Genomic DNA, 24454 nt, shown 5'->3' on the forward strand with positions numbered 1-24454 from the left:
TCCTTCAGGGAGTTCCAGTCACGGCTCAGTGGTTAACAAACCCACTAGTGTCCATGAGGACATGGGTTCAATCCCTGGCCTCACTCAGTGGGTTAAGGATCTGATGTTGCCATGAGCTGTGGTGTAGCTCACATACACAGCTCAGATCCCACATTGCTGTGGCGGTAGTGCAGGCTGGCAGCTACAGCTCTGATTTGACCCCTAGCCTGGGAACCTCCATAAGCTGAGGGTGCAGCCCTAAAAAGACAAAAAAAAGGAAAAGAAAAGAAAGAAAAAAATTCCTTCATTGATGATGGAAGTAAAAACTGTTTCAACCACTTTGGAAAACTGTTTGGCAATATCATCAGATAAAGATATGACTTCTCAATGACCCAACAATTCCACTCCTAGGTTTTATAACCAAGAGAAATGAGAACATTTGTTTACAATAAGATTTGCACAAGAACATTCACAGCAGCTTTATTTATACTAGAAAAACCTGGAAATAACCCAAATGTCCATAAACAGAAAGGAATTTTTTAACTGTGGTATATTCAGACAATTGCTATGGAATATCACATAGCAATTTTAAAAGAGAATAAACTACTGATAATGTGACAAAGATATATTTCATGGACATTATATTAAGTGAAAGCACCAAACACAAGAGGGCACACTGTGCAGTTCTATTTCTCTGAACAGGAAAAACAAAACTACGGTGATAGAAGTCAGAATATAGTTACCTCTGAGAATGGGGCTTATTGTCTGGGACAGAGCCCAGAGGAAACTTCTGGGGAGATAAAAATATTTTATATCTTGATGTGGGTAGTATAGACATATATAAAATTCATTAAGGTGTATGCTAAGACTTAGGAGCTTTTACATAAGCTCGATTCTCAATTAAAGAATTTTAAAACATAAAAATAGAACACTGGGAGCACAGGAAAAAATGGAAAACTACCCCGAGGTGAAGCTCTGTAGAGAGCATGGATCTTGGGGCCCAACTCTGTCACTTAATACCTGTATGACCTCAGTTAACCAGCCTCAACTTGCTGGGCCTCAGTTTCCTCATCTGTGAATTGGGGATAATAATAGTACTTCCCTCAAAGTGTCATGATGAAAACTAAATAACTTAAAACATGCAAAGTTTAGGGTAGTAGCTACTACTCAGTAATAGTAAGCTCTAAATAATTATTTGCAATTATGATGAGGAATGGTTGAATACTCATTGCTATGGAGAAAGATGTTGGTCACTGTATGAATAAAAGGAAAATTTTGCTGGAAACACAAAATGTCAAAAATATTTTCAAGAGTTCCCGTCATGGCTCAGCAGAAACAAATCCCATCAGAAACCATGAGGTTTCAGGTTCGATCCCTGGCCTCCCTCAGGGGGTCAAAGATCCAGCGTTGCCATGAGCTGTGGTGTAGGTCACAGACACAGCTTGGATCCTGTGTTGTTGTGGCTGTGGCATAGGCCAGCATCTGTAGCTCCAATTTGACCCCTAGCCTGGGAATCTCCATATGCCACGGATACAGCCCTAAAATGCAAAAAAAAAAAAAAAAAAAAAAAATTCATTTAATTCCATTGCTTCGAAATGTATGGAATTTAAAATTGACAGAATTAGGGAGTTCCCGTCGTGGCGCAGTGGTTATCGAATCCAACTAGGAACCATGAGGTTGCGGGTTCGGTCCCTGCCCTTGCTCAGTGGGTTATCAATCCGGTGTTGCCGTGAGCTGTGGTGTAGGTTGCAGACGCAGCTCGGATCCCGCGTTGCTGTGGCTCTGGCGTAGGCCGGTGGCTATGGCTCCGATTCGACCCCTAGCCTGAGAACCTCCATATGCCGCAGGGGCGGCCCAAGAAATAGCAAAAAGACAAAAAAAATAAAATAAAATAAAATAAAATTGACAGAATTATAAGATTTGTTCAGCAATCCATATTTATGGTGGGGGTTTAATGTAGCTTTCTCAATAAATGATAGATCACTGACTAAAGACTGAATGTCTGTGTTTCCCAAAATTCATATGCTAAAGCTTAACCTCCAAGGTGATGACATTACGAGGTAGGGGCTTTGGGAGGTGATAGGTCATGGGGGTGAAGCCTTCATGAATGGGATCAGTGTCCTTATAAAGAGACCTCAGAGAGGTCTCTTGCTCCCTTTTGGCCATGTGAGAACACAAACAATATACTCCACCTAGTGGACATAGGTAGAATACTACACATTGGTTTCAACATCCATGAACGATTTGTAAAAACTGACCATATACTAAGTGCATCAGTCAGAGTCTGCCTTCAGCACTAATAAACCCATCCCTGCCCTCCCCCTCACTCCCTCCAAAAAAAGACAACCTCACACACTACTACGTCAAGTACATGTATCTTTTTGTGTAACAAGATGTCCAGAAATAGAGTCCAGGACTAGTACAGCCACACAAGGATACCAAAGTGAGGGACAAGGATGGTTGTGACTTCTAGTCACACTCTCTTTAGTCTGTGGCTTTCACCTTCGTGGCCACAGGATGGCTCCTCCAGCACTAGACATGGTATCTGCTTGTACAAAAGGCAGGAAGAGGATCTGGCTAAATTAAACCATACCTTTGCAAAATCTCTCCCAGGGTTCACACCCAGTGACATCTCACACTGGCCAGGACTAGGGGATGTGGCCTCCTTTGGCAGCAAGAAGGCCAGGAATATGGAGGTGTTTCAATAGTGCACATTCCCAATCTAGGTGCTTCTATAAATTAAGAAAGAGCAAGTTTGATAGACAACTAGCAAGACATGCCATGCTAGACCTAAAAGCAAATCTCGACAAATACTCAATATTCAACAACATAAAGAATACACCCTCTTCCCCCAGTGTAATTAAATTAGAAACCAACAACAGGGAGTTCCCATCAGCAGAAGCAAATCCAGCTAGGAACCATGGGGTTGCAGGTTCGATTCCTGGTCTCGTTCAGTGGGTTAAGGATCCGGCATTGCCATGAGCTGTAGTGTAGGTTACAGACACGGCTTGGATCTGGCAGTGCTCTGGCTCTGGCGTAGGCTGGCAGCTGTAGTTCCAATTAGACCCCTAACCTGGGAACCCCCATATGCCTCAGGTGCGGCCCTGAAAAGACAAAAGACAAAAAGAAAGAAAGAAAAAGAAACCAACAACAAAAAAGGCAACTTAAAAAAAAAAAAAAAAACTCAAATAAATGCAGGAAACTTCCAGAATGACAGGAACAGCATATATTGTAAATGGAGTGTTGATTACATATATGTATACATCTGTCAAACTTATCATCCAACTGTACACTTGATTTATGCATTTCACTATAATTATACCTCTATAAAAATATACCCATGTACTGCAATTTAAAAATCTAATTCCGGAAGTCCCCCATGCCCAGCAGGTTAAGGATCCACCATTGTCACAGCTGTGGTGCAGGTTGAAACTGCAGCACGGGTTCAGTCCCTGTCCTGGAAACATCCACATGCCACAAATGCAGCCAAAAAAAAACAGAAGAAAAAGATCTAATTTCATTTAACTCATGTATCAGAGAATAAGTGATCATGGAAACTAAGACAATGTTGAAAATTAAACCAAAATGAAAATTTTACACACCGAAACACGTGATGTCAAAACATATACTACAAGAGGTGACTGCAACCCTGGATGTTTATGTTTTTACAAATCAAAATTAATGAACAAGGTGCCGGTCATATGGCAGAGACACTGACAAAGGCAGGCCACCAGTCTGAACGTTTTCTCTCCCTGAATGAATCCTCTTATGCACAGTAAGTGAAGAACTATGCCTGAAGGCTTTCTCACACTGATTACATTTGTAGGGTCTCCCTGCAGTGTGGGTTCTCACATGTACGATAAGGTGTGAGGACTGGCCAAAGGCTCGCCCACACTCCTGACACTCATAGGGCTTCTTGCCACTGTGGGTCCTGGCATGTTTCCTGAGGGATGATGGCTCACTAAAGGCCCGCCCGCACTCCTGACACGTGTAGGGCTTCTCTCCCGTGTGGGTCCGCATGTGGCTCTTGAGGGTTGAGAGACGGCTCAAGACCTGCCCGCAGGTGGCACATTCATAAAGTTTCTCCCCCGTGTGGATCCTCTTATGTACATTCAGATGAGTGCTCGTCCGGAAGGGCTTCCCACACTGGTTACAGGCATATGGTTTCTCCCTGGTGTGGGTCCGCAGGTGTGTCTTCAGAGATGAGTGTTCCCTGAAGGCTTTCCCACACTGGCCGCACTCAAAGGGCTTCTCTCCTGTGTGGGTTCTCATGTGGCTCCTCAGAGAGGAGGGCTGGTTGAAAGCCTTCCCACAATCCTTGCACTCATAGGGCTTCTCGCCTGTGTGGTTTCTCTGATGCAAGATCAAGTTAAAGTTCCTGGTGAAGGTTTTCCCACACTGACTGCACTCAAAGGGTTTCTCACCAGTATGAGTTCTCATGTGTCGCCGCAGATTCGAGGAATACTTGAAGGCCTGCCTGCACTCCTGACACTCGAAGCACTTCTCTGCAGTGTGAGTCTTCTCGTGCCTGAGGAGGTCAGAGCTGTATCTGAACGATTTTTCACATTTGTTGCACTCAAAGGTTTTATCTCCACTGCGGATTTTCTCAGGCACAGTTAGGTGAGCCGTCTGAAAGAAGGGTTTTCCACTCTCTTGGCATTCATAGGGCTCCCCTAAAGCAGGAATTCTCTGGTACTGAAATAGAGGTTGGGTGCTATTACAGGGCATCCTCAGTTCACTGTATTCAGAGAGTTTCTCTCCAGTCAGTGGTTGCTCCTATCAATTGAGGAAAGTGGGAAGACCAGAGGCTTTATTGCATTCACAGGTATTTTCCAAGTGAAGTATGTGTATAACAGAGACATTCCTATACCTGAAGCTTTTACCATTTTAGTGTGTCCATACCACTTCTACCCTGAGTTCCTTCAAGCAGATACTCTCCCACAAAGAGCTGTCATTTCCATTATTTTTATGGGGCTTCTTAGATGTAGACTTTTTCTGAATTGTTTAAGGCTAAATTATTTTCTTAATTTTTTTCATCTTTTATTTAGATTCATTATTTTCATATTCTTCATTATTAACTTGTAAATTATACATTATTTTACTACTATAGAAGTTTACCTTAGACATTTCAACAGGCTTCCTTCATCTACTAAAATTATACAGAATGGTACTTTTTCCACTTCCTGGAAAATGCATGGGTTAATTAGAGCATTTAACATTTATTTATCCTTTCCCAACATATGTTGTTATTTTATGTACTCATTTCATATTATTTTTTTGGCTGCACTCACAGCATAAGGAAGCTCCCAGGCCAGGGATAAAACCTGTGTCACAGCAGCAATCCAAGCCACTGCGATGACAACACCAGATCCTTAACCTGCTGCACCACAAGGCTAAATTATTTTAAATGCTCTATATCAGTGTCATATTTACAAAAATGTTAGTTGTGGGAACACTGTCAAGGCAAGTCTTAATTTATGCTTAGAGTTTTCCCCAATTCATGACTTTCATAGACTCTCTCCCAAAAAACTTCTTTCTCCCAGGTAAGCACCACTTGCCATAAATCTCTCTCTGGGCTCTTGTATTGTGTTTCTAACCTACAGCAACCCCAGACTCTTCCTAGATCAAGGACCAAGAATAATCCCCTTGTACTTTACCTTTTTCATGCCCATGGATGTGATCTCCACAAAAATATCTTGGTTAGGAATTGAGTCCTGGGGTTGAAGTTGAGGTTCTGGAATGAATTAAGGGGTTATGGGGAATTTTAAGTGCACAGAAAAGGAAACTGTGGGATCAAGATTGAAAAAAATGAAAGTAAGCTAGGTACAAGCAGGTTTTAAAAAAAAAAAATACTTATCCTTGATATGGGAAGAAACTGTGAATAAGAGGAAAATATCAAAGAGTAAAGAAAAATTACACGGTGTTTGGCTTTGTGAGGAGTTATACAATCACAGGAAAAGGAATGAAAATAGTGGATGATTTACTAAGAAAGAATTCTACAAAGACTGGGACTGATGTTGAAAGAATTAGTAAGAACGAATACAGTGGGGAGAAACTGGATGAAATGTGCACATGGAAATGCTAAATGTGAAAAGGATGTAGGATAAATCTTCTATAAAGCCAGAGTAGAGCATTAGAGATAAAAAGGTAAGGGGGAGTTCCCATCGTGGCGCAGTGGTTAACAAATCCAACTAGGAACCATGAGGTTGCGGGTTCAATCCCTGCCCTTGCTCAGTGGGTTAACGATCCGGCGTTGCCGTGAGCTGTGGTGTAGGTCACAGATGCGGCTCGGATCCTGTGTTGCTGTGGCTCTGGCCTAGGCTGGCAGCTATAGCTCCAATTCGACCCCTAGCCTGGAAACCTCCATATGCCGCGAGAGCAGCCCACGAAATAGCAAAAAGACCAAAACAAAAGGGAAGGGAAGGGAAAAAAGAAAGGAAGTGGAGTTTACAGAGGGCGCTCAACCCAACAACCTTCCCCATCAAGGGCACTGGAAGTGTTTCCAAATATAATACTCATCTTACCACTCCGGGCTGGTGGCTCCCAATCTGCCTGGTGCTCGCCTAAGTGGGCTCCTAAGAAGATTCTTCTCTCAGTGATGCACAGCTCTTCTCTTTGCTCCACATGAGAAAACCTACTGGCTTTGCAAAGTTGATCTCCTGCTCATGGGAAAAGATGCAGTATAAAAGCAGACTGCGTCTGCCATGCAATGGGTACCAATATGCTGAAATCTTTAAGGGAAATGTAGATGAGCATAGCAGAGTGAGTGTGCCTACATTCTGATGGCATGTTGAGCTCTTTCACTAAGGATCCAAAGGACAAGCTTCCTCAAGGGCCCTGGAGGACAGGGGACTCTCCAGTCCAGGGCCTGGCTCAGGGATGCACTTGAGAAGTCCAACAGAAGACAGATCTTCACCTCTGTGGGAAACCACTTAATCACAAGCACCATGAGGGCAGGACCTGTCTCTCTTTTCACCTCTCAATTTCCCAAACCAGCACAGTTCTAGGAACCCACTGTGGCAGCATGAGTGTGTGGAGGAAGCAACGGGACCAGTCTTACCCACGAAGACCAGGTTCCTATAGTTCTCCAGCATCACGTCTCTGTACAAGCTTCTCTGAGCAGAGTCTAGAAACAGCCATTCCTCTGGTGTGAAGAGCACAGCCACATCCATGAAGGTGACTGGTTCCTAAAATGCACAGCCACCCTTCTGGGTTCAGCCAGAGTCCACCCCACCAATACTCAAGAGTATGGTAGGGGACTTGCAGGCCTGGGGAAGGGAGCCCCCCATGCAAAGGATTTCCAGACCTCAGCTCAGGCCTCAGAACTAGAACTCTTCTCCACCTACTCTTTCCTCCCTAGATGACCACATCCCAAGGCGTGGCAGCAAAGGACCTCAACTTCATGGCAGGGCTTAGCTATTAACAACCAGCCAGGAAGCCTGTCCCCTCCCGCTCCAGGGTCCAGCAGACCTGAGCATGTTGCAGCCAAGAGAAAATGGCTTGGTCAACGACAACTGTCTACTCTAGGGAGAACAAGGAGATTATACAGACAGTTCACACCCTCACCCTACTTTCCCTCCTGATGCTCAGTGGTATACAGCCCTTGGTAGCCTGGGGAAGACCTGAATGAGGGAGTGGGGTCACTGCCCACCCACTGCTAGAGGCTCAGTATCTAGAAGCCTGGAGATCAGCCCTATGGGGTTAAGAAGATCCCAGACAGGGGATGAAGACAAGGAGACCAAGCAAGAAGATCAAGGACTCCTTACTTACCTGTGGATAGGTGGTCACTCCCCCAGGTACCATGGCTTCTTCCTTCGTGCTCTCCTCCTGCAGCCCTGTGGGGTCCTGAGTGGGCAGAGCTGAAGGAGAAGAGGGCCACCATGAGGGCCTGGGCCTAGCCAGATGAGCACAAGAGCTGCCCACCCTGACTGAGTGACCACACACACATGAATTTAACCAGGCCCCAAAAGAGGTCTGGCCTTCTGCCATAGTTGAGTGGTGCTGATCTTCCCTTCCTTCTGAAAGATCTGAGACCAAATTCAACTTCTATGGATTAATCCTATAGCTATATGCTCAAATACACAAAGATATACATATAAGGATATTTGCCTTGTTTGAGACAAAAAAAAATTTGGAATCAATTCATCAGGAGAGGATTGTTAAATAAATCATTTCCAAATTCAGTGCCATATAGCTCTTGAGAAGCATATAAAATAGATTTATACATACAATATGGGAAAATGTCCAAGATTTATTATTAAGGAAACAAAGCAAGTTGCAAGACAATATGAGTAACAAATGTATTATTATAACAATAGTGATGATGATGATGATAAGTGCAGAAGCAAGGAAAAAAAGGTTTGGACATGTGGACACTAAACTATTAACAGTGGTTGTTTCTGGAGAATGGAATTACTCCTGCTTTTCACTTTCTACTTTATACATATCTGCAATATTTAAAGTTTTACCTTTGTTATACACCAGAAACTAACACAACATTGTAAACTATACTTCAATTAAAACAAATAAATAAAAATAAAAAACAAAAAAAAAGAAACATCTGAGACAAAAAAAAAAAAAAAAAAAAAAAAAAAATCCGGAGTTCCCATCGTGGCGCAGTGGTTAACGAATCCGACTAGAAGCCATGACGTTGCGGGTTCAATTCCTGGCCTTGCTCAGTGGGTTGAGGATCCAGCCTTGCCTTGAGCTGTGGTGTAGGCTGCAGATGCGGCTCAGATCCCGCGTTGCTGTGGCTCTGGCGTAGGCCGGCAGCTACAGCTCCGATTCGACCCCTAGCCTGGGAACCTCCATATGCCAGGAGCGGCCCAAGAAATGGCAAAAAGACAAAAAAAAAAAAAAAAAAAAAAAAAAAAAAAAAAAATCCCAGCCCATAATCCCTAGAAAGTGCCTTTCTCCTTGCATACATAAATAATGAGATGACTTTCTGTGTTCTCTCCCCATGGTAATGACCACATTCAAAGGAAAAGAAGATGGATGCAGCTTCCCAAAGACAACACAGTACCAAAGGCCTTTTGACTACCAATTCCACCCAGAGCTCACTCACCAGGAACCCCAGCTGCCCACAGGTTAGGGAGGCTCAGTGCAGGCTCCGGCATGGCCATCTTATGAATCTGCATAGCCACCTTCAGCCCCTGGACAGAGTGACAGGAACAGATCAGAATCGCATGGTTGGTGGGATCCACCCACACTTGCTTACACAGACTGAATTGGCATGACTGGCCCTGCTTTGGGGAGCATACTGATAAAGGAGGGATAGACCCTGTTGACCTTGCCCAGATTTGCAATCCTTCAATACAAAGCTAATCACTGTCACAGAATTTCAACTCCAAGATTGGACAGAGAGAGGGAGCCTGGGTAGGGACGGTCTCCTGCGAGCAGCCTCTGGTAGTGGGGGAAATGCTGGAATAAAGAGGGATAGAGGATGCCCAGCAGATTGAGGGTGAGAGGAAGGACACAGAGGTGAACCCCTGCAAACGTGGGGACATTAGTAAATTATTCCCAAGGGGGAGTCCTGCTGTGGGAGAAAGGACCTGAACTCTCCTTTACCACTGGCTGCTCGCTGAGGTGTTTGAGCTGATTTGCATTTTTCTTTTGTTTGTTTGGGGTTTTTTTGGCCACAGCACATGGAAGTTCCAGAGACAGGGATCAAACCTGAGCCACAGCAACCTGAGCCACAGCACTGACAACAATGGATCCTTAACCTGCTGCAATCACAAAGGAACCCCTGCCATGACTTGCATTTCTAAAGGATGCCTCTGGCCTCTATATCCAGGGTAGTGCCCAGAGGCAGCAGGTGCCCGTCAGGAGCAGTTCCCAGGAGTTCAGGAGAACTAACAGTGGCTCTGGGCAGGGTGGTGGTCCCAGGGACAGGAGGAGCAGCAAGAGGTAGGTTTGTATTTTGAAGGAAAAGTTCCAGGTCTTGGTGGCAAATGGGAAATAACAGTGGCAGTTCCCTCAGGGCAGCTGATGGGTAGGGGGAGGTAGGAGGAAGCCCTTTCTCCTCAGGAGAAGAAGAAATGCAAGACCCTGAGGCAAGAGCTCAGTGACCAGGCTGGACACTTCCAGCCTGGCCTTTAGGTCACAGGATCCACTCATTCCTGTAGGCTTCCTGGCCATGGACAGGATGGAAATGAGGGTGGAAGGTCTGGAGGAAGAAAGGCTGGACAGGGAGAGGCAGGGCCAGGAGCCTGGGCGCTAGCCCCTCCCCTAGCACTGCTCTGGGCCTGACACCATGCTGAGGATTTTTAAATTCAGTGCAGAAATGCCACGGCCTATTCAGTGGTTCTTACTGAGCTAAGCCTGGGCCCCCAGCATGTTCCCAATTCCCCACAGTTGGCCCGAGATTCCTCCCTACCTCCTGCCTCCCCACTTACAGAAATCTCAAACCCCTCCCGGCAAACCACCTTGCAGGCTTACTGTGTAATCAGACCAAGGTGACTCCTGGAGAGCTGACCGGTCCTCCGGAGTCAGGGCTATCTCCCTCTCTCCCATACCAGACATGATCTGCATCCTCAGGTCCAGCCCTGGCCCCTGGGAAAAGGCATAGAGGGTGCTGAGCAGAACAGAGGTAGTATCAAGGCTGTTCTCACCCTCAGAGACCTTACGTTCTAGGGTAGTGCCATCAGGATTGGGGGAAATGGGTCTGTTTCAGACTTGGTGACTCCACCTACTCTACTGTGGCTGCCAGCCACCAGTGAGGGTCTCTGAGGACTGATTATGCCAGAGACTTGGACAGACATGACCCTCTCTGGTTCTGAGGGGGCTGTGGCTGGAGGTTAGGCCACAAGCCCTTAGTGGTGCCACAAGGCATTTTACTAGAAAGGTTTTTATAAAAAGACTGGGAGCCCGAACATTGTTCTATGTTTTCTTAGACTCTATATTTGTCTATTGCATCTGTCAATCATAAGGCCAAATCAGTGGCCATAGTTGTTTACACCTCCCCTGTGATCCACAGCCTGTACTCCAAACTATCTACCTCTTTTACCTAGTTATCACACACCAAGCCAATATTCCCCCTGCCCTAAATGACCCAGACCAGGTACCAGATAACTGGGGACTGAATGATCCTGATGCTTCCTCCTGTGGTCCTGTATGGTGTGGCAAGCCCCCTCCTCTCAAGGAATGCAAGTCAGTGTCACTGTCCTCTCCCTGGCATCACTCAGCCACCTCCCTAAATTAAAATCCTGTGGGTACCATTTTGATCAGAATAATTCTGACACAGATCATTCTTCTCGAAGGCTTTTAGGAGTTTGGCTTGTCTATTCAGCACATACTTACTGAGCACTGGTGGTACAGGCACTGTGAAAAACAAAAGATGTGAAACCACTGCTTCGAGGAGCTGGGTTCTAGGTATTGTCGAGGAGGTGGGGTGTGGGGTAGTCCTGGGACAGGAGGAAGGCTGAGCCTGGGGATGTCTGCTCTTCAGTCTCCTTTGGGGCTACAAGGCCTTGGTCTGTCCCTGGCCACCAGAACTTATTTCCACAAGGCAAGGAGGCCTCAGAGCTGTCACTTGCCTCCCTAGGGGTGGGGGACCCCTGACAACACTCCCACGTTCTTTACAATCAGAGTGGCCCTCTCTCCTATAGGCTCTCTTGTTCATATCCAAGTTATAGTTCCTTCAGGAGCATTTCTACCACAATTAAGTCATCAGGTGCCTTCTCTCTGGGCAAGAGTTTGTCCCTGACAAGGGCTGAACAATGACAAAAAGCTCACTGACATCCATGCCCTGCCCAGGAATGCTCCCCACCAGGAGCATGTCTTTGACATTTTCAGAGGTGCACCATATTTGGACAGGTCAAGTTCTTCCAGACTCCACCACTAGGCTTTCTCACATCTGTGAGAGAGGCATTCCATGAGACGTCTCTAACAGGCAGTGTGTTTCTGACCATTGTTGAAATGTAAATCATACACAAAAATACTGATGGAAACGTTAACTTGGGGAAAACTTCTAGGAAGGAAGAATCTTAAGGGACGGGGGAGGGTTGCTTAAATTCAGGAGTCATGGATGCTCACTTCAGACACTTCACATCCTTTAGGAAACGCCCTGGCTCATAAGTCTGTCTGGCCCTGCTGTGTGTTTCCAACATACATATTCCTCACTTCTCTTATGAGAAGGAATGAAGAATCATCCCCCATGAATCTTACCATTTGCAAATCATGATGTGAAATTTCCTCCAAAATATCCTGCAGAGGAGGATACTCTTTGAATTTAAGCTGAGATTCCCAGTCTAAAATGAATTGAAAAAAAAAAAATTACCTTCCTTCAGAAAAAAGTAGTGGTATGCAATAGCCAAGACATGGAAGCAACCTAAATGTCCACTGACTGATGAATGGATTAAGTAGATGTGGTACATATATACAATAAAATACTACTTAGCCATTAAAAAGAATGAAATAATGCCGTATGCAGCAATATGGATGCAACTAGGGTTTCTCATACTAAGTGAAGTAAGTCAGAAAGAGAAAGACAAATACCATATGAATATCACTTATATGTGGAATCTAAAATATGGCACAAATGAACCTATCTACAGAATAGAAAGAGACTCACAGATATAGCAAACAGACATGTGGTTGCCAAGGGGGAGGAGGAGGGAGTAGGATAGACTGAGATTTGAGGGTTAATAGATGCAAACTATTACATTTAGAGTGGATAAGCAATGAAGTCCTGCTGTACAGTGCAGGGAACTATATCCAAACATGATGGAAGATAGTATGAGAAAAAGAGTGTGTGTGTGTATGACTGGGTCACTCTGCTATACAGCAGAAATTGACATAACACTATAAATCAACTATAATAAATTTTAATTAAAAAAAGAAAGGTCAAAACTATACAGCTATACATGTTATCTTCAAATAAAAAAAAAAGATGTGGTATATACACACAAAGGAATACTACTCAGCCATAAAAATACAACAAAATAATGCCTTTTGTAGCAACATGGATGCAATTAGAGATTCTCATACTAAGTGAAGTCAGAAAAAGAAAGAAAAATACCATATGCTATCACTTATATGTGAAATCTAAAATATGGGACACAGAGTTCCTGTTGTGGCTCAGTGAGTCACAAACTTCACTAGTATCCATGAAGACACGTGTTCGATCCCTGGCCCCACTCAGTGGGTTGAGGACAAGCTGCGATGTAAGTTATAGATATGGCTTGGATCTGGTATTGTTGTAGCTGTGGCATGTGCCAACAGCTGCAGCTCCAATTCAACCCGTAGCCTCAGAACTTCCGCATGCTTCAGATGTAGCCCTTAAAAGCAAAATAAAAATAAAGTAAAATAAAATATGGCACAAATGAACCTATCTACAAAACAGAAACAAACTCATAGATATAGAGAACAGACTCGTGGTTACCAAGAGGGAGGGGAGAGGGAGTGGGATGGACTGGGAGTTTGGGGTTAGTAGATACAAACTATTACATTTAGAATGGATGGGCAGGAGTGCCCATCGTGGTGCAGCAGAAACAAATCTGACTAGCATCCATGAGGATGCAGGTTTGATCCCTGGCCTCGCTCAGTGAGTTAAGGATCTGGCATTGCCGTGAGCTGTAGTGTAGGTCGCAGACGAGAATCGGATCTGGCGTTGCTGTGGTTGTGGCTAGACTGGGGGCTACAGCTCCTATTCAACCCCTAGTCTGCGAACCTCCATATGACACGGGTGCGGCCCTTAAAAAAATAGAGTGGATGGGCAATGAGGTTGTGCTGTACAGCACAAAGAACTATATCCAATCTCCTGGGATAGAACACGATGGAAGATAGTATGAGAAAAAGAATGTGTGTGTGTATATATATAGTTGCTTTGCTGTATAGCAGAAATTGACACAACACTGTAAATCAACCATAATTTTAAAGAAAAAAAGAGAAAGAAAAGAAAGGGAATGCATGTGAATGTGTAAGTTTATGATGGTGCATGACCATCATATGTATGACTGGTCACTTTACTACACAGCAGAAATTAGCACAACATTGTTAATCAACTGTAATTTAAAAAGAAGAAAGAAAAAGCTAATGGTATGAAACTGACACACACAACATACATATTTTTTTCAATATCGACCCTACACTTGGGACAATACTGAAAGGGAAGACAGCATCACTGAGCAAAGGAAGGCTCTAAAGAGTATGGTTGTGTGTGGAATTGGGAAATGATGGGAACTGGGCAAAGATGGAAATGAGAGACTTTTTCCCAGCAAAAAAAAAAAAAAAAAATCCATGGAGATTAAGACTGTTGTTGACAGAAAGAGAGTGTTATCAGACAAACAAGTAGAAGCAATGAGATAAGAAACACACAAAGAAATGTTCATTATACAAAAGAATTGGACAAAAAGCATGTGTATGCTATGGAGAAATCAGAATCCTCACCCACCGCTGGTGGAAAGGTAAAATAGTATGCCTAGTCTAGAAAGCAGTTTGACAGTTCTTCAGAAAGTTTTAAAAATGGCCCAGGAATTCCACACCTAATTATATACCCAGGAGAAATGAACATATGTCCACATAACATCTTGTACACAAATTTTCAGAGTAGCACTTCATATTCACCAAAAAGTGGAAACAAACCAAATGTCCATCATCAGATGAATGGATAAACTAAATGTGGTCCATTCACAAAATGGCATATCATTCAACCTTCGAAAAGAATGAATATAGGCACAGTGGGTTAAGAAGCTGACTGCAGCAGCTCAGGGTGCTGCAGAGGTACAGGTTCAATCCCTAGCCCTGCACAGTGGATTAAAGGATCAGGCATTGCTACAGCTGTGGCATATGCCTCAGATTCAATCCCTGGCTGGGGAAACTGCACATGCTATAGGTGCAGCCATTAAAAAAAGGAATGCTACAACACAGATGAACCTCAAAAACATGATGCTGAGTGAAAGAAGACAGATAGATATATGATTCCATTTATATGAAATGTCCACAACAGGCAAAGCCACAGAGATAGAAAGTGGATTAGTGGTTGCTAGGGGATCAGGAGTGACTGCAAATAGGTACAGGGTTTCTTTTTGAGTGATAGAAATGTTCTGGAATTAGATAGTAGTGATGGTTGCAGAATTTGATGAATACACTAAAAACCTCTGAATTGCATTTTGTTTTGTTTTGTTTTGTTTTTGTCTTTTTAGGGCCACACCTGCCACATATGGAGGTTCCCAGGCTAGGGGGTCCAATCGAACCTGTAGCTGCCAGCCTACACCACAGTCACAGCCACGCCAGATCCAAGCCGCATCTGTAAACTACACCACAGCTCATGGCAACGCCAGATCCTTAACCCACTGAGTAAGGCCAGGGTTTGAACCCGCAACTTCATGGTTCCTAGTCGGATTCGTTTCTGCCGCGGCACGACAGGAACTCCTGAATTGTACACTTTAAAGGGATGAATTTTATAGTATGTGAATATTTCAATCTTTAGAAAAAGGGAGCGAGAGAAAGAAATTGGAAAAGATTCTTTTTTCTGAAACCAATAAGTATGAAAAGAAAGCTAGAAAATGAAAACAGAAGAAAAGCTGAAGGAACTCCCTCCAAACAGCCTTATTTCCCCCTCAGAATTAAAATGCTCTCAGACTCACACTTCCCAGCAGCACCGCCCCCTAATGGGTGGGTCACAATATCCCCCACCCCCTAGTACTCACCTGCACAGGTGGCCTGGAGAATGCCTCCTTCTGCTGCCCTCAGCTCTTTTCTTGGTCCCACCTGGGAGACCAGGCTGGCTTTGCATGGTGGAGCCCCTGCTGGTGGAGAAAGACACAGATGCTGAGGGAGAGAGGGCTTGCAGAGTAAAACAACTGCTTCCCTGGACCACACACCTTCCACCTGCGCCTCAGTTCCTGACCCTGAGCAAATACACGGAGTAGCTAAATGATCACGTTCAATTTCTAATGAACTCAGTGAGTGTTGGAGACCACTGAACTGCTGAACTCTGCAAAAAGCAAACTTGGTATGTGGCAAAGCCAGGAAAGCATGTATGCCGACACAGAATTCTCAAGTACAGGGTCTCTTTCAAAGACAAGAAAAGGGACTTATGCATTAACCATGCTATTCTATTAACAGCTGCACTATGTCCTTTGTCATTGCCTATGCTTGTTCTTGCCCACTAATCTTGTCACCTTCCTTAGTAAAAGTCATATGGGCTAAAGCCTAGGCACTTTTTTATTCTGCAGAACAGAGTGCCTCCTGGTCTCCCACTTTCTAAAGGTGAAAGAGTCTTGTGTGTTTTATTATACAGCACCATCCCTCTTTCAGGATCTCCCATTGCCCTGCAACACTGGTCACAGCAAGTGAGGTTCTTCCACAAAGGCCCAAACCACAAACCCCCTCCTCTCTGCCCCATGAAGCTGAGGTTCTCTAAGTCCTGAAGCCCAAGGCCAGGCTCACTGAGACCCAGGGAGTTCCTAACTATGGAAACAAATAAGTCAACACAATATATGGAGCTGTTATCCTGGGGAAGCCAGTTAATCGTAAACCCCACGAAACCCACACTGTATCTTTGTGGTCACGTGGCAGGCACTTAAAAAGCATTTGGTGCCTGCATACAGGAAGGACTAGAGTAGCACCAGCCTTACCTCTGGGGGCCAAGGTCCTGCAGTTGTCCAGCAGCATGTATCTGCACAGGTTCCTCCAAGCATCATCCAGCAACGCCCATTCCTGAATGAGCCCCATGGCCACATCCTTCAAGGTGACTGATTCCTAAGAGCATACATATTCGGGTTCAGCAAGGACCACCCCCACCATCCTGCAGGACGAGAGATCTTCCCTGTGCAGACCCAGTGCAAGAACATTCAGACCAAGTGTTCTCTCCAAAGTAGGGCTCAGCAAACCGGGCCTGCCTCCTTTTTGTCTAAATAAAGTTTTATTGGCACACAGCCACACCCATTGGTTTCTGTCCCCATGCTGTAAGAGCAGAATAGAGGAGTTGCCCCCAAAACTGTCAGTTGAGGGACACAGCTCATACAGTACACCCAACCTAAAGTAATTACTTTCTTTTAACATTTGGACAAATCTGAACACATAAGCTTTGGCTCTCAGAGCCTGTTCTCAGCTTTACAGAGTTTGTCCTAATCTCCTTGTTTAAGGCATCATCTAAAGTTGGGACTTGATCTTTTATTTTCATGAAGTCCCTAGGATGCCTCCCCAAGATACAGATAAGATTTAGTTATCTTTTATGCCTGTTAAAATGGGACTTCCATTGCATCTGAGAAACTTTATGATCTTTTAATTTTGGAATACTCTGGAACAGCACTGACTGGCAAAGCTCTCTATGAAAATAGGAATGTTCTATGACTGCACTTTCCAAAAAGACAGCCACCAGCATGTGTGGCTACTGAGCACCTAAGAAATGTGGTCTATGATGGGAGGGGGAGGGAGTGGGAGGGATCGGGAGCTTGGGCTTATCAGACACAACCTAGAATAGATTTACAAGGAGATCCTGCTGAATAGCATTGAGAACTATGTCTAGATACTCATGTCACAACAGAAGAAAGGGTGGGGAAAAAAACTGTAACTGCAATGTATACATCTAAGGATAACCTGACCCCCTTGCTGTACAGTGGGAAAATAAAAAAAAAAAAAAAAAATGTGGTCTGGATGACTGAGAAACTGAGTTTTTACTTTTGTTGGATTTTGGAGTTCCCATTGTGGCTCAGTGGGTTAAGAACCCAGCAAGTATCCATGAGGATGCAGGTTCAATCCATGGCCGCACTCAGTGGGTTAAGGATCTGGTGTTGCTGCAAGCTGCGGCACAAGTCACAGATCCAGCTCGGATCCTACTTGGCTGTGGCTGTGGTGGAGGCCAGCACCTGCAGCTCCCATTCAATTCCTCGGCAGGGAACTTCCATATGCCATAGGTGCGGCCCTAAAAAGAAAAAATAAAATAATTTTGTTGGATTTTAATTAACTTTAATTTTAATGGATATAACCACATGCGGTTTTGGTTGGCCTCATAAGGGATGGCAGGGGCGGCCCTGAAAGAGTTCTGCAGATGATAGTTCTAAATAAGCCCCACACTGCACTCAGAATCCTGAGTTAAGCAGAACCCCAGGGTCACTTTGGGAAGCCTCCACCCATGGACAGTTCCCTCTGGAGGTCATGCACTGAAAAAGGTTTCCACATGCCAGGGGTGGGGCTAAAGATGGTCTACACCTCCCCTCCCCTTTCTTCCTCAGTTGGGGGACAGGAAGAGAGGGGACAGGGCTCGGACTACATAACTATCCCGACTCCCTCCCCCTCACCATGACACCAGCTCCAGGGCTTAAAGTTTCAGTAGGTATCCTTCCTGCAATAAAAGAGAGACAGAGAAGAAATTAGGGTGGCACCAGAACACCAAGCAGTGGTTTGGCACAGGTGATTCCATTTCTGTGGACATCCGCAGGGTGGCCAATCAAAAACATGCTTACATGGAAATCATCTCGATAAGGAACCTACTGGGCCCCAGGCTACCTTTCACACCAGAGGCCCTAATCATTTCTACTGGCTCCTCTCACCTAATAAAGTGATTATTTCTCCTCTTATACTCCCTCAAAACACTCTAACACCCTCTACTTTTCCTCTACTGCCCTTATCGAGTTGTAATTTTTATATGTATTTATTTAGGTGAGTTTGCCTCTCTCCAACTATGATGCAAATTCTTGAAGTATAGATCTGTGTCCACTTTTTTCAGGACTCCAAATCCTGCCACCAGCATGGCACTTAATGCATGTAAGCACTTTATGTCTTAAGGGTTGTCTTAACTTTTAACTTAACTTTTTCTGTAAAAGGCCAGAGAGTAAGTATCAGATTTTGTTGGCCATACATACAGCAACTATTTAACTGTGACTGTAGCACAAAAACAGCCATAGAGAACACGGAAACACATGGGTTCCAATAAAACTTTATTTATAGAAACCAGCAGTGGTGCAGATTTGGCCCAGCGGGCATGGGTTGCCAAGCCCTACTCTACATCATGTGGTAGAGAGAACACCGAATTCTCAATTCTACCTCCTACACATCTCAAACATTCCAGCTTTTCCAATCTATGATCATCACCAAGCCCCAACTTTTCCAATTCCACAATCATCTGAGTCCTAAACTTAACTCAAGCTCCTGTATGTGTAGACTTTGCATTCATTCTTGTCCATTCTAAACTCCACTCAATTCAGAAGCTGGTGTTTCCTTTAAATCACAAACAAAAAGTCTATAAACAATAAATGCTGGAGAGGGTGTAGAGAAAAGGGAACATTATTACACTGTTGGAGGGAATGTAAACTGGAGATTCCTTAAAAAACTAAAAATAGAATTACCCTTTGATCCCGCAATCCCACTCCTGGGCATCTATCCAGAGAAAACCATGACTCCAAAAGACACATGGGAGTTCCCATCATGGTTAATGAATCAGACTAGAAACCATGAGGCTGCGGGTTCAATCCCCTGGCCTCGCTCAGTGGGTTAAGAATCTGGTGTTGCCATGAGCTGTGGTGTAGTTCACAGACGTGGCTCGGATCTGGCATTGCTGTGGCTGTGGTGTAGGCCAGCAGCTACAGCTCCAATTGGACCCCTAGCCTGGGAACCTCCATATGCCTCAGGTGCGGCCCTAGAAAAAACAAAACAAAAAAAACAAACAAAAAAAAGACACATGTACTCCAATGTTCATTGCAGCACTATATACAATAGCCAATACATAGAAGCAACCTAAATGTCCATCGACAGGGGAGTGTGGTACATACACACAATGAAATATTATTCAGCCATAAAAAGGAATGAAATAATGGCATTTGCAACAACATTGATGGACCTAGAAATATCATGCTAGGTGAAGTCAGACAGTAATCACCAACATCATGTTATCACCTCCATGTGGAATCTAAAAAAAGGATATAATGAACTTCTTTGCAGAACAGATACTGACTCACATACTTTGAAAAACTTATGGTTTCCAAAAGAGACAGGTTGGTGGGCAGAGGGGGATGAGCTGGGGGGTTGGGATGGAAATGCTATAAAACTGGGTTGTGATGATCGTTGTACAACTATAAATGTAATAAAATTCATTGAGTTAAAAAAACAAAAACAAATTACAAACAAAATCACATTACACACCTCCTTAAAAACAGTGGCTTTCACAGTTCCTGTTGTGACTCAGTGGTTAATGAACTCGACTAGTAACCACAAGGTTGCAGGTTGGATTCTTGGCCTAGCTCAGTGGGTTAAAGATGCAGCATTGCATTGAGCTGTGGTGTAGGTCGCAGATGCAGCTCATATCCTGCGCTGCTGTTGCTGTGGCTCCAATTGGACCCCTGGCCTGGGAACCTCCCTATGCCGTGGGTGCAGCCCTAAAAAAGACAAAAAGAAAAAACAAAACAAAACAAAACAAAATAGTGGCTTCCCAATGGCCTCAGAACAAGGTCTAAAGGAGTTCCCATAGTGGCTCAGTGGTTAACAGATCCGACTAGGAACCATGAGGTTGTGGGTTAGATCCCTGGCCTTTCTTAGTGGGTTAACGAATCTGACTAGGAACCATGAGGTTGCGGGTTCGGCCTCTGCCCTTGCTCAGTGGGTTAACGATCCGGCGTTGCCGTGAGCTGTGGTGTAGGTTGCAGATGCGGCTTGGATCCTGAGTTGCTGTGGCTCTGGCGTAGGCTGGTGGCTACAGCTCCCATTCAACCCCTAGCTGGGAACCTCCCTATGCCGCAAGAGTGGCCCTAGAAAAGGCAAAAAGCCAAAAAAAAAAAAAAACAAGGTCTAAACTTTACCATGACCTTCAGGGCTCTGCCTTCCTCCACCCAGCTCATCCATTCTGAACTTTTGTTTTCTGTGTTTTGGCTTTCCCAGTCTTTTCTCAGCTCCTGCAATACACAAGGCTTTTACTGCTTGAGGGATTATGCGTCTAGAGTTCTTTCAAATCTCTCCACTACTAGTCCACAGCCTGATCCCTTGACCAGCTGCATACAACTTAACTTTTCAATTCAAACATTTGTCCCTTTTAAGATTTTTTTTCCCTAGGGTGGGGGAAAAAACTGTAACTGCAATGTATACATCTAAGGATGACCTGACCCCCTTGCTGTACAGTGGGAAAATTAAAAAAAAAAAAAAAAAAAAAAGATTTTTTTTTCCTGACTTCCTTCTCAAGTTCTCTTGTTCTATTTTTCTATGTTATCCTTGTCCTTATCAATTTAAAATCTGTCTTCCCAGCTAGAGCAGAACCATCACAGGGACAAACACTAACTCTATTTCAACCACACTGTTTTCCCTATACAGGGTCAGGTTCACTGGGGGCACCCCCGACAAAAATGTGCCAAACAATCACCACTCTTCAAGAATAATTCAGTATAAGAGTCCCCGTCGTGGCTCAGTGGTTAACAAATCCAACTAGTAACCATGAGGTTGCCAGTTCGATCCCTGGCCTTGCCCAGTGGGTTAAGGATCCAGCGTTGCCGTGAGCTATGGTGTAGGCTGCAGATGCAGCTCGGATCCCACGTTGCTGTGGCTCAGGCATAGGCTGGTGGCTATTAGCTCCGATTAGACCCCTAGCCTGGGAACTCCATATGCCACCAGGTGGCCCTAGAAAAGGCAAAAAGACCAAAAAAAAAAAAAAAAAAAAAGAATAATTCAGTATAGCTAAACTAAAAAGACTTGTTCCTGTACACACACTCACACACACAACCACAAAGTCAAAAATAAAAATGACTTAAAATGCCCGTCCATATAACAAAAATCACAACATTAGATTATATATGTCTCTAAAAAACATTTATTCTTTCTAAAAAGACAAAGTGGGACATGATTTCTCCTTGAAAACAAACAACTCACTCATTAAATTGAAATCTGATGTTTAATTTTCCTCCAGAATTAATTTTTTCCTCATTTCCTCATTCATTAGAAGTGAGTCTTGGGAGTTCCCGTCATGGCGCAGTGGTTAACGAATCCGACTAGGAACCATGAGGTTGCGGGTTCGGTCCCTGCCCTTGCTCAGTGGGCTAACGATCCGGCGTTGCCGTGAGCTGTGGTGTAGGTTGCAGACGCGGCTCGGATCCCGCCTTGCTGTGGCTCTGGCGTAGGCTAGTGGCTGCGGCTCCGATTAGACCCCTAGCCTGGGAGCCTCCATATGCCGCGGGAGCGGCCCAAGAAATAGCAACAATAACAACAACAACAACAACAAAAAGACAAAAAGACAAAAAAAAAAAAAAAAAAAAAAGAAGTGAGTCTTAACCCTATTATTTAAAAAAGACATCTCATTTATTACCAACTCAATTCCAATTCCCAGTACTAACAAAGCTTATGTTATCTTTTTCCTGGAGTCTCATGTTTTGAAATTTTACGATGATTTACAGGCTGGAGCCAATTTGAAAAGAAATGAATAGTCTTACCCTTCTTGTATGTTAGCCTTATGACATAAGTGAGAAAGAGCTTTTCTTCACACTGACCTGCGGTGAAGAAAACTTATACAAAGTAAAATTCACAAATTAAAAGTTCTTTTAAAAGAAAGAAAACAATGAAAAAAGAGAAAGGAAAAGGAAAGGAAAGCTAAGTTAACAGGTCCTAAGCTAAGAAACTGCAAAATGTCAGTCACCAAAAAAAAAAAAAAAACTAAACTCATCTAATTCATCACTTGATAGAGGGTACATTCAATTTTTAAAATTCACATGCCAAGTCACCCAAACCAATTTGCACATGTAGACTCAGACCTAGATTTCCATTTGCGAAGCTAAATAATCTGAAATGCAATACGAAATAAAACGTGATTAATAAACAGTTATCCTGCATAAGGGAGATACGCTAGGCCTACAAATCAAAGAGGACAAGTGAGTGCTGGGGCCGATGTCAACGGACCTAGACTGTACTTCGAGATTTCTCTTTCAATAGTAGGATAACAGTCCCGTCTGCTAGAACGAACGGTACCTGAGGGAGACAGACTGGGCAGGGGTAGACCGGCCGCAGAGCCGAGCTGTGCGGGCCCCATCCTGGCCCCCAGGCTACGACGGAAGAAAGCACGTCCGCCTGGGCGAACGTCCTAAACCCTCCGGCCACTCCCCGCGACAGCCGAGGCCTCCGAGCCTTCGAGAGGGGCCGGGCCGCACCTGCAGATTGGCGAGAGACACTCCCACCGCAGCGCGCCGCGCGTCCCTACACAGCCGCCACCATCCGCCGCCAATGCGCACTTCCGCTTCCGGTCTCAGGGCCGCCGGGAGCGGAAGTGGCCGGCGCACTGGCACTCTTGGCCGGAGGAACTTGCAGCGGTGGCGAAAAGGTTGACCTCTTAATCTATCCTCAGAGAAGAAATTCTAATTTCCTTCCTGGGGAGAGGAATGGGGTTAGGCTCTGGGGTGGGGTCACACTGGACCTGGAGAGTGGGGTTAGGGACGGGGCGTAAGCCTGATGGACTGAGCTAAGGACCAAGCCGGATGCGCGGGGAATGGAACGGAGCATGGGCTTGGTGGGTGGATTGGGGCTGGGCCTCGCTGGCATGTTGGGATGCACATTTTTTGACTTTTCTCTTTCCCTTCCTTTCTCCCGCCTCAGCCTTTCTCCTTTGGCTTCATCCAATCCCCTGCCCCCCCCCCCAAAAAAAAATCCATAGGTAAGATATTTTTGGTTTAGAATTTCTGATTTCTTATAAAAATAGGATTATATGTTCTATTTCTTCTACAACTTGCCTTTCTCACTGAAAATAAGATGTGAAAATCTATTCAACACAGGGAACTATATCTAATCACTCGTGATAGAACATGATGCAAGATAATGTGAGAAAAAATGTTATGTGTATATGTATGTATGTATGACCAGGTCACTTTGCTGTAACTGCAGAAGTTGACAACATTATAAATGTTATGTGTATATGTGTGTATGACTGGGTCACTTTGCTGTAATTGCAGAAGTTGACAACATTATAAATCAACTATAATTTTTAAGTTTTTTAAAAATCTGTTCTAGACAATGGAAGAGCCGACTTCATAAAATTATGTATTTGTTATGTAGTATAGATAATACATGCACATAGGAAAACTGGGGGTTTCTCCCTCTATGCCTTAGTTTTCTCCCCAGAAACAAACCACTGTGACTGGTTCCCTGATATCCTTTATATTTCAAGCACTATGTGTGTATTACTTCTCCCAATAACCTATATTGGGAGTTCCCTGGTGGTCTAGTGGTTAGGACTTAAGGCTGTCACGGCTGCAGCCCGGGTTCAATCCCTGGTCTGAGAACTGAGATTCCACATCAAGCCACTGCATGCTGCAACCAAAAAATAATAATATAGAGCAATCAGTTAATTGCTACATGCTAAGGTTACAAAGCCCCTTCCTGCACAGGCACTACAAGTGGAGGATTTAAGGGAAGATATATATGTAGAGAGAGAGATGAGGTTGATCCATGCCGATAAAACTAAACGCAATGTTCTGTGTGATATATTAGCAGAATATTTATTTTTAAAAAAACTAGTGAGATACAGAGGAGAAATCATAAAACTTGGCATAGTTGGTTGAAAGTAGAT

The 24454-nt window shown here is 44.3% G+C and overlaps 1 protein-coding gene across 6 annotated transcripts; it reads right to left on the reverse strand.

Annotated features, from left to right (window-relative positions):
• Window positions 443-23148, reverse strand: ZNF333 (zinc finger protein 333). 6 transcript variants are annotated; one of them, XM_013987447.2, is made up of 13 exons: window positions 22864-23131; window positions 20718-20810; window positions 18225-18268; window positions 16560-16683; window positions 15630-15728; window positions 12145-12227; window positions 10417-10530; window positions 9044-9131; window positions 7750-7838; window positions 7040-7166; window positions 6504-6638; window positions 5637-5713; window positions 443-4755 (listed from the first exon to the last, which is right to left on the reverse strand). In XM_013987447.2, the coding sequence occupies exons 1-13, from the start codon at window positions 22922-22924 to the stop codon at window positions 3658-3660; spliced, it is 2232 nt and encodes a 743-aa protein (XP_013842901.1). In that variant the 5' UTR covers window positions 22925-23131; the 3' UTR covers window positions 443-3657. The 6 variants fall into 6 exon arrangements, with proteins under 6 accessions (XP_013842901.1, XP_005654935.1, XP_005654933.1 ...); XM_013987448.2 differs by having other exon boundaries at window positions 2339-4755; window positions 15630-15725; window positions 22864-23132; XM_005654878.3 differs by lacking the exon at window positions 20718-20810 and having other exon boundaries at window positions 23043-23148.

Source organism: Sus scrofa, chromosome 2, assembly GCF_000003025.6.
Source record: "Sus scrofa isolate TJ Tabasco breed Duroc chromosome 2, Sscrofa11.1, whole genome shotgun sequence".
NCBI classification, from domain to species: Eukaryota; Metazoa; Chordata; class Mammalia; order Artiodactyla; family Suidae; genus Sus; species Sus scrofa.